Source organism: Gorilla gorilla, chromosome 10 (genome assembly GCF_029281585.2).
Source record: "Gorilla gorilla gorilla isolate KB3781 chromosome 10, NHGRI_mGorGor1-v2.1_pri, whole genome shotgun sequence".
In the NCBI taxonomy this organism is placed as follows: Eukaryota; Metazoa; Chordata; class Mammalia; order Primates; family Hominidae; genus Gorilla; species Gorilla gorilla.
Window position 1 is genome coordinate 139848711 of NC_073234.2, and position 13944 is coordinate 139862654.

Genomic DNA, 13944 nt, shown 5'->3' on the forward strand with positions numbered 1-13944 from the left:
CATTGGAAACGCCCAGAACAGGCCAATCCACAGAGACAGAGAGTGCATTAGTGGCTGCCAGGGGCTGGCAGGGCTGGGGCGGGGCCCTGGGAGGGACTGCTAATGGGTATGGGATTTCCATCTGGGGTGAGAAAAAGTTCTGGAACTAGACAGTGGTGAGGGCTGCACACCAATGCAGATGTACTTAATGCCATTGAGATGTTCACTTTCCAGTGGTTAGAATGCTGAGCTTCGTGTTATGTGTATCATATCAAAATTAAGTAAAAGGCGGCGGGAATCACACAATTTCAATAAAGCTTCTTTTGCAGCCTATAATGAAATACATGCCAGAAACCACCAAGTGGACATTAAAGACAGAGAAACAACAATGTGGTCTCTCTGGGGGCTGACAGCAGCCCCAGGCCCTACCAGCTGGATACAGTGCCCAGGCCCCGCTGGCATGCCTCTCACTCACCACACACACAGCCTGACCCGCTGCAGCGGCAGGCAGGCCCTCCTTCCTGAATGGTGCGAGGGTCTCTCTGGGTCCAGGTTCACCTCAGCCTGAGGGGTGGAGGGCAGAGTGCCCCCGGAGGAGCTCTGAGGGCGAGGGGCAGGGTCCCGGGGTGAGGGCGGGGCTATGGGGGTCTTCTCAGGGCTGTGGGGACCCTCAGCACCCCCCACAACTACAGTGGAGGACGGGGCCGGACCCAGGAGCCCCGTGATCCAGGCTGTTCTCAGATACACCTGCCCTTATGTGCCAAGAGCGTTTGCTATAAAGGGCCTTTGTTCCCTCCATAAGTCACGACCTGGAGCTTTCTGCACAAAGAAACCGCACGTCATAGACAGCCTCGACTCCAGCAGGGCCACGGGACCAAGCACGGGACAGGGACGGGGAGTGGGGGCCTGGGCCTGCTCCCGGCCCCACACACCAGCTCCGGAACCCGTGGCACTCCTTGGCCTCTGCTTCCTGGTTCCTTGCCCACAAACAGGGACATGGGCGGGGACAGGAGCAGGCCCCACCTCTTAGGTAACCGAGAGTGAGCGCGCCGTGGGAGCCAGGTGCTGCCCCGGCCTCAGCAGTGCTGCCAGTGATGCGCCAGCTCCGACAGCCCCTGTCCCAGGCCAGGCACGGCCGAGGGAGGGAGGAGATTCGCTCCCACTCAGCCCACCATGGGCCCTCACACAGGGTTATCTGATTCCGCACAGCCAACCTAGACGCCCCTCCCACTCAACAGACGGGCAAACCGAGGCCCAGAGGCAGGTCACTGTGCTGGGAAGATCTTGGCCAGGAGACAGCACAGCTGAGAGGGGATCCGGCTTAGGAGGCACTGGATCCCAGCCCCCACCGTGCTGCACATCACAAGGCCACCTGCTCGGGATGGCTTCTGCTGCCAGCACCAACGCCTGCTGGCTCCCTGCCGTGTGAGCCACTCCCACGACTGTCCCCAACGGCCTGGGTGTCCCCATCCACTCCAGAACCCGTCACCCAGATTGGGGTGCTCAAACCTGAGACAGGTTTCCAAAGCCCCAGCACACTTGAGCCCAGGATAGGGCCTTTGGGGCTCTAAGGGCTGGATGAACGCCCTGCAGGTCTCCGGGACCCCAGGACTCTACCGAGATGGCCGCCGGCAAGCTCTGACTGTCCCGAGATACCCAGGTGTGCTGCCACTGCTCTGTCCCCAAGGCCCAGAGGTGCTGGCCACAGAGGTCACCCAGAAGCCACTCGCTGACTACATGCACAGCACAAGCTGTGTCTCTCTGAGCTGCGCCCTCAAGTCACAAAGACAAGCCTGACAGCACAGCTGCACAGACCCATTTTCTGGAAGGTAAAACTGAGGCTCCAGGGTGACAAACCTGAGAACAGCCCAGAACCAGAACCTCACCAGAGGCCTCACCACAGCCCCTGGCTCAAGGCCAAATGTGTCAACACCCTCCCCAGCATGTGAGTTTCAGGTGCCCTGGATGCAAACCAACAAGGCTTAAAGCCGCCGCACACCCCTCACCTTTCTTGGCTGTTTCCATTTCTTCTTCTGTCCAGCGAGAACTCTCATTCAGCTCCATGGAGGCTGAAAAGAAGATGCCAGGTGATTGGCAGGAGCCGGGAGAGGAGGCACTTTGCCTTCTGCCCTTTTCTCTCCTTTGAGCCAGGGAGGGAGTAGAACAGGCCTTGACGGTGTCACCGCACGGCTCTGAACCCCATGGGAAGGCCACATTTCAGACGCCCCTCCCCAGCCAGTACCCGCCGTGGCACCTGACTCCCTGAACCTTTATGCTGGGCCAGGGCTGTGCTGGGCAGTCCCACATGCCGTTGGTCGGGGCCGACCTCCACACAAGCCGCTGAAGTCGGGGCACCTGCGATCACCCCATTTTATAGAAGGGGACACTGAAGCAGTCAAGGGCCTTGACCATGACTGCCTCTGCCTGCACTCTGTTGGGAAAGGGGTCACCTGGTGACTTGGCGACAGTGGGACACAAACTTCAGGTGGGCCGGGACCTCATCTGACCGAGGACCCTCTTGGAGCCCAGCTCTTCTATTACTGTGGGGCTGTCCCGTCACGGCAGGATGCTTAGCAACCCTGGACTCTGCACGCTGGACTCCAGCAGCCCCACTCCAATTGTGACCATCAAAACTGTTCACAGACACTGCCAGGCGTCCCCTAGTGGGGGAGTAAAATCGCCCATGGCGGAGAAGCCCTGCTCCAGAGGGAATGTTCATACCCCCACTCATCCAGGACAAGGAGGGGCTTCTGGTGTTACTGGGAAGGGACACAACCTGGCCTTGGGGTCGGCTGGAGGTGGCTGCGTCTCTGCAGTGGCACTATTTTTGGGTCTGTCTGCCGAGCTCCCCTGGATGTGAGCCCTGGCCCTTCCTTTCCAGTTGCTTAAGACCCATGAGTGGGGTGGGTGCGAGGGACATCAGCTCCATGGACTCAGCACCTGGAACTGCGCCAGGGGGAGTATGTGTCCAATAGAGGCTGGCTGAGGAGTGGCGGAAGGTTCCAGCAGAAGAGGGGAGACGGCCCCCACCCCCATGGGCAGCCCCATCACCCCCGACAGGCCAGAGCCACCCCAGCCTCCCCCATCTCTGCAGCCACAGCCTGGGCCTCTCTGGGACCTCATCGATGCTCCCATTCCTCCCCACAGGACTCCCAGAGGAAGCCTACAGAAGCCAGGGGTGCCAGGGGTGCTGAGGGTGCCCAGTGCCAAAAGAGACGTGGAAGGCCTAGGAGTGTGTTTTCCACCCTGCGGCTGAGCCCCCAGCATCAGCCTTGGGTCCGAGAGGACTATCCCCAGAGATCAGGCAGGAAGAAAGCCCTTTCACCCTGGGCCTCCAAGTACACCGCCACCAAGAGGCAGCTGGAAAATATCTGCAGGAGCTGCATAGGCTCTGTGGCCAATGGGGCTGAGTTCTAATCCCAGCTACAATGAAATTTTTAGAGAGGGAACGTTTCCTCTCTGAGCTTCGAGTGGGCCATGTATGAAATAGGTCCAAACTACATCCCACGAGAAGAAGAGACAGGTGCATGACCCGGACCCCAGGGGACGGTGGGGGTCTGTGGGAGATGAAGCAGCATCTCCACCCTGAGAATGAGCCCTGGCAGGCGGGGCTTCGGCCTGAGCGCTTGGGCCCCTGGGTGGGTTCCCGCAGTGGCTGGAGGGCTGGACCCTAACAGCTAAACAAAGTAGAGACAACAGACGCACACCGCTGCCCCCTGTGGCGAATCTTGGGAACTGCCACTCACATCATCTCATTTTTTCTACTTTCTGGGAGGGTAGTGAGGGATGAACACCCTTCTCAACAGAAGGGGAAACCGAGGCCCACAGAAGTGAAGGTACAAAACCAGATGCCTACCAGGGTGGAGGCTGGGTGGGGACAAGTAGAGCCCATGACATTCTAAGAAGGGGTGGTGGTTACTCGGCTCCCAACAACCGCCACCTCGTGGGAACCTGGGCCAAGCGTGGCCAGATCTTCTGTTTTAAAAACGACAACCAAAAAATCCAGAACTGGTCACTGGAAATTTTATGTGACATCTCCCTGCTCTGAAATCACTGTGGTTGAAGCCACTGAGCTCTTCCTACACCCCAGGCACTGTTCTAGGTGCTTCTCACATAGCAAGTGACTACAACTGTCCCCCCACGTTAGAGGTAACCACCGATTCCTCCCACTGAGAACATGAGGACCCTGAGGCACAGAGAGGTTCAGGAATTCATGCTGGGCCACACAGCACATCCAGTAGGTAGTGCTGGGATTTGACTCCAACCATGACTTACACCAACCCCTTGGCTGTTGCCAATTAACTCAAATTGCACGAAACTTTCATATGAGCGCAACCCGCCGTGTCTCCAGCCCCTTCCCCACCCGCATCCCTGGCCCCCGGCTCACCCAGCTCGGCGCTCTGCTGGGGGGTGATGGCCTCCTCGCTGTTGGCCTCATTAGCCATTGAGCGGGTGATGCGGCCTTTGCGTCTTCCCTGGCTGTTGGCAGTTTTGCGGCCTTTGGAGGCCACAGCCTCCTTCTCGTCGTTGTCCTCCCCTGAGGTGTCGTCTGTCTTCTCCCTATAGGCCAGAGAGGGGAGATAGGATGGTTTCACCCGAGCCGGGAAATCAAACAGCCACTGGAGGAGACCGTTTCTTTAGCTGGATTTGCACTGGCTGCCAGCCGTGGCACTAATCGGACGCTAGGAAAGAGGGGGAGAGGGCTGAGGTGAGGGTGGCCAGGGGCAGTCTGCAGGGGCTCCACATTCACCAGAAGTGGGAGTACAGCTGGCAGGACAACACCATGCTATTTCTCAAAAGGGAGTTGCGGCCAGGTGTGCTGGGTCACACCTGTAATCTCAGCACTTTGGGAGGCCGAAGTTGGAGGACTGCTTGAGCCCAGGAGTTTAAGGCCAGCCTGGGCAACACAGCAAGACCCCATCTCTACAAAAGAAAAAGATCAGAAAATTAGCCAGGCATGGTGGCATATGCTGATGCTCCCAGCTACTTGGGAAGCTAAGGTAGGGGGATCTCTTGAGCCTGGGAGGTCGAGGCTGCAGTGAGCCATGATTATGCCACTGCACTCCAGCCTGGGTGACAGAACAAGACCCTGTCTCAAAAAAAAAACAAAAAAAAATGGATGGGGGTGTAACCTGGGCTATCAACTTAATTCACCAATAAGGCCACGTGGACAGGTAGTTCATTGGCTGGCTATTTTATTCCCCAAATGGGAGGTACTGGGAGCTTTCCTGCAAGGCTACTTTCTTCTGGGCTGGTGGTTATCTGCAAGACCATTTTATGCACCAAATAGAGAGATACTGTCTGCAAGACTATTTGGTGAACTAAATGGGGGTGTGAGCTGGCAGCAATTTATAGGGCCATTTTATTCGCCACAGAGAAGCTATTTCCAGAGGGGCTCTATAAGAGGCAATACATTGGCCTTCAGTATTATCAAGGGCCAGGCATCTTAGGCATTGGCAGGAGGAAACTCTCTTGCTGGTTTTATGCAGGCCTAGCCTGCAGGCCTAGCTGAGGTGTGTGGGGGTGCTCACAACCTCGATACCCGAGCTGGGGCTCTCGCAGAAGTGACTGGGGAGAGTTTTACTGCGGGAGGCTCAGATTGATCACCTCTGCCTTCCCATTCATCTTCCTGAAAGGCCCTTGCTGGAAGCGTCTGGGAGACAGGGTGAGGAAGCCAGATGTTCTCTGAAGCCAAATTCCTGAGCCCATTACAGGTACCTGGCGCTAAGTCGTGCCGCCCCCCTTTCTCCAGCTGGCTGTACTCCTGCAGCCCCTGGCAGGCACAGGAGGCTGTCACGGCCCCCGCGGCGAGGCTGTGCCTTGATCTGCAAGAACTCACACTGCCATCAATGATTCTAAAGGTGACAGCAGCCGCCTGCACACCTAGTCCTTCCAGGAGGGCCTCTGATCCCCCTTTCCCCCCTCCTGGCGCCTCAGGAGGAAAGAGCGGGAGGAGGCGGGGAGGCAGAGAGTTCCAAAGTCATTGCCTGGATTTATTAGCTCAGGAGTGGAGCTCAAATGAGCTATCAGTCTCTAAAGTCTCCAGAGGGTTGGAGAAAGAAAGCAAGGGCGGAGGAGAGGGGGGAGCCTGGGAGGAGGAGTAGGGCGATGGGTGGGCTTTCGGAAGGGGGGCTGTCAGGGGCAAACGAGCAGAAAGCCCTCCCCCCTGCTCACAGGCAATTGGTGGGCACCCCACCCGTCTCTACAAAGGGTCCCCCAGACCCGTGTGCCACCCGGGTTGGGTCAGCGGCCGGGCCCTGCAGGGGACAAGTAAGGGCTGCCTTACTTGAGGAGGTCTTCCTTGTCGTTCTCCACCTCCGGCTTCTCCTCCTCCTTCTCCGCCTCCTTTTCCTTCTCTTTCTCATCTTTCTCCTCCTGGCTGCTGCGGGGCATGGGCTGCTGCTGCTGCTGCTGCTGTTGCTGCTGCTGTCAGACCCCGGGGGAGGGCAGAGGGGAGTGGGGAGGGAAGAAAACCGTGAACAGGTGAATCTCTGCACCTGGGCTCAGCCTGAGCTGGGGGAGGAGGAGGAAAACCCGTGGAGTCCACCCAGAAGAGGTCATAAACAACCGGGAAGCCAGGCCCCATTGGCATGAGATGGGGAGAGGCACGGCCTGGGGTCCTGCCGCCCTAGGGGCCTGGGGAGGCAGAGTCGGGGTGAGGGGCAGGAAGCATTGGTGTCAGAAGTGCTGGCTTCAATTCCTGCCCTTTCCACACAGTGGCTGTGTGAGCTTGGATGAGGGTCTTAACCTCTCTGTGCCAACTCCTTCGCCTTGACAGTGGGGGTATTCAGCATGCCCGTGCCTCAGCTGAGGGCTGGGAGGTTGAAATGACAGAATCCTCACCATGCTTACATCCGCATCTGGCCCGGATATTTAAGAGGGGCAGATGTGATCTGGGTCGAGAGAGGTGCCCTGGTGAGCCTCGGCAGGGGTGCCTGAGCATCTGGGAAGCTGGGGACACACCCCTGATGCCCCAGCCCTGCCCTGCCCCCAACAGAGCTCAGGCCACCTCTCTAAGCCTCGGTCTCCGAGTCTGTAAAACGGGGAGGTGGGGGGATGCCCCTGATTCCCCAGAGCCCAGGAAGGCCCCAGGCCTGCGTGGAGGTGGCTGCTCTGCTGCCTGGGCCTGGTCTCCCTCGCATGCCGGCACCCCAGGGGGACAGAACAAGCCCATTTTACAGAGCAGATCAGAGAGGCTGGGAGCCAAGCCAGCCTCCTTACTTGGGCCTCTTCCTGTCGTCTGCCTCCCCCACCTGTCCCAGCCACTCTGGGCCCACCGCCCCTCCCCTCACCGAGATAGAGGAGGGAGTGTGAGCTCCTCCTGGCACCGCATCCCGATTTCCTGTCATCCCGCCTGATTTCTTTTAAAGCACACACTGATTTTCTTGGACACCCCAAGGTCCTCCCTGCAGGCAGCTGCCAAACCAGACCATCTTTCCATCCCTCTGAGCCAAGCGAAATAAAAATAAACCCCAAAGCCTTTTAATGTGTACCAGGGGCACAGTCACGGCAATGTTTCAAACCAGGGAGCAAGAACTCCAAGCAGATGGAAGAGAAGGGATCGGGGAGGTGATAGAGACTCCCTTCTCTTGCCTTTCCTTCCTACCAGGAACAGGTGCCTGACCTGCACACAACGCTCTCTCCAGCCTCTTTTCATTTAGGATGTGGCAGAAAAACAGAGCAAGTGTCTGACTGCTGCAGGCAACCGTGGGCTCCCTGAGGCTGCTGCTGGGTCCAGGGCAGAGCCTCGGGCCTGCATCTGCCTCTTTTCCCCAGGAATCCCTTGCCACCATGTTCTGTAAGAGGAGCCAGGAAGGGGCAGAGTTGCCCAACCTGGAACAGACCCCCCGGACCCCAGGTTGCTGCTGATTCCCCAACAGGTGCTCGGCATCCTGGAACCAACCTGTTCTCCCTCTCCTGACCTCGAACCCTCAAACGTAACCTTTAAACAGCCGGCAGGTGAAGCCTCTTTTGGAGGTGGAAGCTGGGGCAGGGAGGTTTTTTTGGCTTGTTCCTACACAGTGTCCTTTCTGTCCACATTTGCCCGATGTGGGCAGAGGTAGGGACCCGGGGAGGGAGGAGTGATGTGGCTGGCTGGGGAGAGAGCCCTGGCCCCTAGGCTGCCCGGCATGGATGCCGTCTCCTTGGGTCAGATGTCCCTGGCAACAGCCCAGGGCCAGAGTCTGGGCAGGGCCGGGGCTTTTGAATCACATGGGCTTGGTGTCTCCTGAGACCACATTCAGCTACGTCTGTGCCAAGAAGTCCCCACCTGGGCTGTGGCGTCCCTCCCGATGGGAGCAGCAACCACAGAGCCTCCTTCCCAGAGCATCTGCCCATCAGCCCCTGCACCTAGGCTGGTGGGGGCTCCGTGACCCCCTGGGGCCTCACCCATGGACCAACGAATCAGACTAATGTCTGCCCCGGCATGGCCAGTAAATGCAGCTCCACACCCATCAGGCCGCAGGCAGGGGCCAGTCAGGAGAGGGATGCATCTGGGCCAGGCCCTGAGCTATGAGCCTTCCCCACCGCAGCTCTCCTCCAACTCCTCAGAAAAGCCCCGAGGAGGAAGAGGCTGGTACAGAGGAGAAAATCCCCACAGATCCCCGAGAGCTGACTATGTGCCCAGCACTGTGCTGTCCATTTTCTATGGGCCAGCTCCTGGCCCCTCTGAAGTCCTGATGGAGATGAAAACGCCATGAGCAACAGTGACCTGGAGGGACGTCACGGGGGGGGGGGGGGGGTCACCCACCCCTGCACCATGCCAAGTGCTTTGCAAACACTATCCCAGCCTCAGAAACAGGACAGTGATCACTGGTCACATTCTGCAGAGGAGGAAACAGGCTCAGAGAGGCAAAGCTTCGAGGTCTCAGAGCAAAGGCTGACAGCCCAGAGTGTGGCGGATGGGGCCCTGCTGCCCCCAAAGCCCGCGCTGAGAGTCTCAGCCAACCCCAGGCCAGGATCTACAGTTTGTATTCTGCAGACTTGCCAGCCCGCCCCATCTACCTATCCCTACCTGCCTCCCACTCCAGACTCTACAAGCCCCTCTCTCCTGGAACGTCAGCCCCCATGTCTCCATATTCGATCGCTCATGGCACCACGTGCCTGGCTCCGTCCCACATGGTCTCCCCTACCCACCCACCTGTCCATCTTACAGAACAGGAAACTGAGGCACCGAGTGCAATCCTGGCACCAAGCCCTGCCGCCTCCTCTTCCCTGACATGTTAACAAGCCCCCAGGGCAGGGGTGCCTTCCACCCTCACCCTCTGGTTGGAGTGCGTGCAGCAACACCCACTAGCACAGCACCTTCTGGGCCACCCTGCAGCCAAGGCCTAGGGCCCTGTGCACAGGCTCCTCACTTCCTGTGGCCTCAACATCTCCTGTGGGAGAGGCATCCCTGCAGCCCACGCTGAGTGAGTCTGGTGGGGGAAGATGAAAAGGAGGAATAGCAGAGCAGCCCTGGCCTTAAAATACGCTTTCCAGTGGGACAGACCCTGGCAGCCTTAAAGATGAACATCTGCAGGGTCTCGCAGTGGCCACCTGGGAGGCCGAGGGACTGACTGAGGGCCGCTCATACTCACTGCTGGGAGATTATGCAGGGAGAGGGAGGTCCCAGCTCACAACTCCCCCTGAGGAGCTGGGGGGACCTGGCAGCCGGCTCAGCCCCCAAAGCCTTCTATGTTTTAGGGCAGCAAGTGCAGCAGCCAACACTGGCAAGACTGGGCTGCTGGGTCTTGGGCCTGTCCATAGAGCGGCAGAACTGCACCTGCTGGGCTTCCCGGGCCACTGGGGGACATGGTTCTCAAGGTCCCATGACATTGGCTGCACACTCAGATCTCGTGGGGAGCCCTGCGAAGTCCTGATGGCCAGGCCGCACCCCACACCAATGACATCCAAATCTCTGGGCGGAGACCCAGGCGTTCGTATGTTAAATTCCAGGTTATCCCGATGGCCAGCCAGATTTGAGAACCAGTGCTTTACCAGGGACTGGCAGACGTTTTCTGTAAGGGCCAGAGGATAAGTATGCCGTCTCTGTCAGCCCCCTTCTCAACTCTGCCACTGTCTTGTGAAAGCAGCGCTTATATCAACAAAAGGGCACGGCTGTGTGCCAATAAAACTTTATTTACAAAAGCAGGTGGTGGGCCGGATTTGGCCTGTGGGCTTTCGTTAGAGTACTCTGCTCCAGGCCAGTGTTACCCACACCTGCAGGTGCACACACATCCCCTGCCAATTCCCACTCAGTTGGTCTGGGGTGGGGCCTGGGACTCTGCATTTCTAACCTGCGCCAGGAGAAGCTGCCACGACTGGCCTCAGATCCCACTGAGGAGCGAGGCCTTCAAGAATCCTTGTCTCACAAGGCACATAAAGGACTCTGTGCAGCAGAAAACGCCTGTGGGCACCATTCCCTCAACGTGAGGGGCCTGAAAGGAGAATCAGAAAGAACTAGAAGCCAGATCCACTATCTCAAAGGACCCCGCCCTCGTGGTGGAGGGCTACCTCTGCCTTTCAGATGTGCCACTGGTCAGGCTGACAGTGGGTTTGTGCCCTGTGCATGGTCAGAAACATCCCCCCAAACCACAGTACAACTCTGTGACAAACCCTACTGGATCTATGGTTAGCCGGAGCCACTGGCCCAAAGCCCCAAGAGACACCTGCCCCCAGATCTGGACACTGAACCCATAACCCTCAGCCTGCCAGACAAGCAGTGCATGACTGGGCCTGTGCAGAAGCCCCAGACTGGGGGCTATGCAGAAAAATATCTTAATTAAAAACAGCAAACGCTCGCTGAGCACATTTGATGAGGCCTTCTTCTCCTAATCACTTCCTACCTGTTACTTGAATCTTCCCAACAACTGGTATCATCCCAGTTTTATGGATGAGAATGCAAAGACACAGAGAGAGTTTAAGTAACTCATCCAAGGTCACACAGCATTTCCTAGAAGGTCCTACAGCCAGGTGCCCTACCTCCGCCCTGGGCTGGGGGTTCACAGCCTCCTCCCTATGCCCATTTAAACCAAATGATGCCATTGCCTGATTCTTTCCTTCTGCCAGCATAACCTGAACCCCCAAGGGGCATACCAGCCACTGAAAGATGTGGCCCCCAACTGTATGGAGCTTGTATTTAGGTTGACAAAGACAGGCCAGATGGAGGCGCCGGTGACGAGGACACATTCAAAAGGCACATTCATGGTGCAGATGAAGCAGCAAGGCGTGCTGACATACATGCAGGGCGAGGGAAGAGGCTTTGGCAGAGCAGGAGGCCTCTGAGGCATGGCAATGGGAAAATGGCCCCTGTGCCTACCAAGTGGCACTTTGGGGCATGGCTGGAGGGCCTGGCCAGGGCTAACACCCATGCTCAGAAATACAGGAGGCATTCTGAGGGCGGTGGGAGCCCCCGGGGACCTTTCTCAAAAGGTGCAGGGGTGGCGGGGAGTCACATGACCCACCCCATGTTAAAGAGCAATCCAGTAGCAGGGCGCGGGAAGGAAGACGGTGGATTCCGGGAATGAGAGAAGACAGTCCAGTGAGAAGGTGCTGCGACCACCCACGTAGGGGTTGATGAGATTTTATTCTCAGATGCTAAGTCCTTACAAATGTGTCAGGAGAACTTTCCAAAACCCAGCAACACCGTCTGTGGCTCAATCTCATGCACTCATTCAACAAACACTTCACTGAGCATCTACCACGTGCCAGGTGCCCCTGGGAGGGCGCATCCTCATGACACCTTCCACCTCCTGGCAGTGTAGGGATGGGGATTCCAGGAGCCTGGGGTTGGTGTGGAAAGTGGGGCCAGGGGTCAGAGCCGAGGCAGAACAGGGTTCCCTGTTGCTGGCAGCTCTTCCCTAACACCTGCTCTCTGTCCCTCAGATTCAGTCTCCTGTCCTTGCTGGGGAAAATGCAGTCGGGGGAGGCCATCTCAGTGCGTTTAAGGGTTGTCTTTTTATAAGATATACCAAGGCGTGGCTGGGCGCGGTGGCTCACGCCTGTAATCCCAGCACTCTGGGAGGCCGAGGCGGGCGGATCATGAGGTCAGGAAATCGAGACCATCCTGGCTAACACGGTGAAACCCCATCTCTACTAAAAATACAAACAATTAGCTGGGCTTGGTGGTGGGTGCCTGTAGTCCCAGCTACTCGGGAGGCTGAGGCAGGAGAATGGTGTGAACCTGGGAGGCGGAGCTGGCAATGAGCCAAGATCGCGCCACTGCACTGCAGCCTAGGTGACAGAGTGAGACTCTGTCTCAAAAAAAAAAAAAAAAAGATATACCAAGGCGTGCTGGAGCCAGTGGCTACCAGCTCATGGCCATTATTAAAAATGGAAACACTTAACCTTACAATTAAAGAAATTATGGCCTGGCAAGGTAACTCACACTTGTAATCTCAGTGCTTTGGGAGGGCCAGGCAGGAGGATCGTCTAGGGCTCGGAGTTCAGACCAGCCTGGGCAACATAGTGGGACCCTGTCACTACAAATTAGCTGGTGGTGCTAATTTTAATTAGGTGGTGCATCCCTGTAGTCCCAGCTACTCAGGAGGCTAAGGTGGGAGGAAAGCTTAAACCTGGGAGATCAAGGCTGCAGTGAGCTTCAACTGCACCGCTGCACTCTAGCCTGGGTGACAGAGCGAGACCCCATCTCTAAAAAAATAATAAATTTTTTTTAAAGAAAGAAAACAAAGGTTACAAGCACTCCAAGGGCACTGCTTCCTGATCATCTGGCTACATGGAGCTACGAAGTCATCCATGCGGTGGAGGTGACTTCCGCCAACTCCATGCACAGGATGAGGACAGGATAAGACAGCCTGGTGCTAGGGGCATCTTTCCCCAGTTCCAAGTCAGCGGCAGCACGTTGTCACGTGGCACTGGGCACGGTGAGAGGATTTATTTACACCATGGCAACTGGCACGTGCTACAAACGCAGCTTCCCCCTACAGAAAGCTGGTTGTTAAACATTTACCAGCACTCTACAGCAGAAAAATGCGTGTCGACAGAACGTGAGCAACATTTAACATGCACATGGAAGCCTGTTCCGCCTGTACAGATGTGTGCTGTGCCAGCCGAGGCTCTGTTGTAAATCCTAATTCAGATCCCGTCCCGCAACTCGGCATCAAATCCACAGTCCCTGTTCCTGCTCTGAGGCCAGGATTCCTGGCCCCTGCCCGCCTCCCTCAGGGCAGCTCTCCCCATGCCCACCACCTGTCTCCTGGAAGATGGCCTGCATGTTCCTGCTTCAGGGCCTTTGCACGTGCTGTGCCCACGGCCTGGGGTGCTCCCCTGACTTCTGCCTGGCCAGTCCCTTCTTATCACTCAGGTCTGAGCCCAAGGGACACCTCCTCAGAGAAGCCTTGGGGCCAGCTCCCTATAAAAGCTGCCCTCCTGCCCAGCAGTGGCCTCCTGACCCTGGCTTACATGTTTGCCCTTCAACACTCTCTCAAATTGCCATGCTGATTGACTTGGGCATGGTCCAAGTCCCCCATGGGTGTCAGCTCCAGGGACCTTGTTTGCCCTTTTTTTTGGAGGCAGGGTCTTGCTCTGTTGCCCAGGCTGAAGTGCACAGTGGCATGATCACAGCTCACTGCAGCCTCCACCTTCTGGGCTCAAGCAGTGCTTCCACCTCAGCCTCCCAAGAAGCTGGGACCACAGCAGCAAGCCACCTCACCCAGCTAATTTTTTAATTTTTTTGTAGAGATGGGGTCTCACCATGTTGCCCTGGCTGGTCTTGAACTCCTAGGCTCAAGCGATCCACCTACCTCAGCCTCCCAAAGTGCTGGGATTACAGGCATGAGCCACCGCACCGGGGTGACCTTGTTTGTCTTGTCCACGAGGGAATCGCCTAGAATGACATCCCTGCAGAACAGACTCAAACACCACCCATCTCCCAGGGACAACCTGCCACCTGTGAGCCTGCCAGGGCCCCTCCCTCAGTGCCTCCAGCTGCCACAGACACCAAGGCTGCTGTTCTGGGAACTACTT

General features: G+C 57.4%; 1 protein-coding gene across 37 annotated transcripts in view; it reads right to left on the reverse strand.

The window, feature by feature from the left end:
* The window catches only part of NCOR2 (nuclear receptor corepressor 2), a 245481-nt gene that overhangs the window by 72369 nt on the left and 159168 nt on the right, over positions 1 to 13944 (reverse strand). For 33 of the 37 annotated variants that reach the window (XM_055358335.2, XM_055358347.2, XM_055358371.2 and 30 more), the window contains 3 exons: positions 6266 to 6405; positions 4367 to 4539; positions 1986 to 2048 (listed from right to left, as the gene is read on the reverse strand). In XM_055358335.2, coding sequence (XP_055214310.1) covers positions 1986 to 2048; positions 4367 to 4539; positions 6266 to 6405 — 376 coding nt within the window. The remainder of the gene's footprint in view (positions 1 to 1985; positions 2049 to 4366; positions 4540 to 6265; positions 6406 to 13944) is intronic. The other 4 variants (XM_063694486.1, XM_063694478.1, XM_055358336.2 and 1 more) reach the window with 1 other exon arrangement.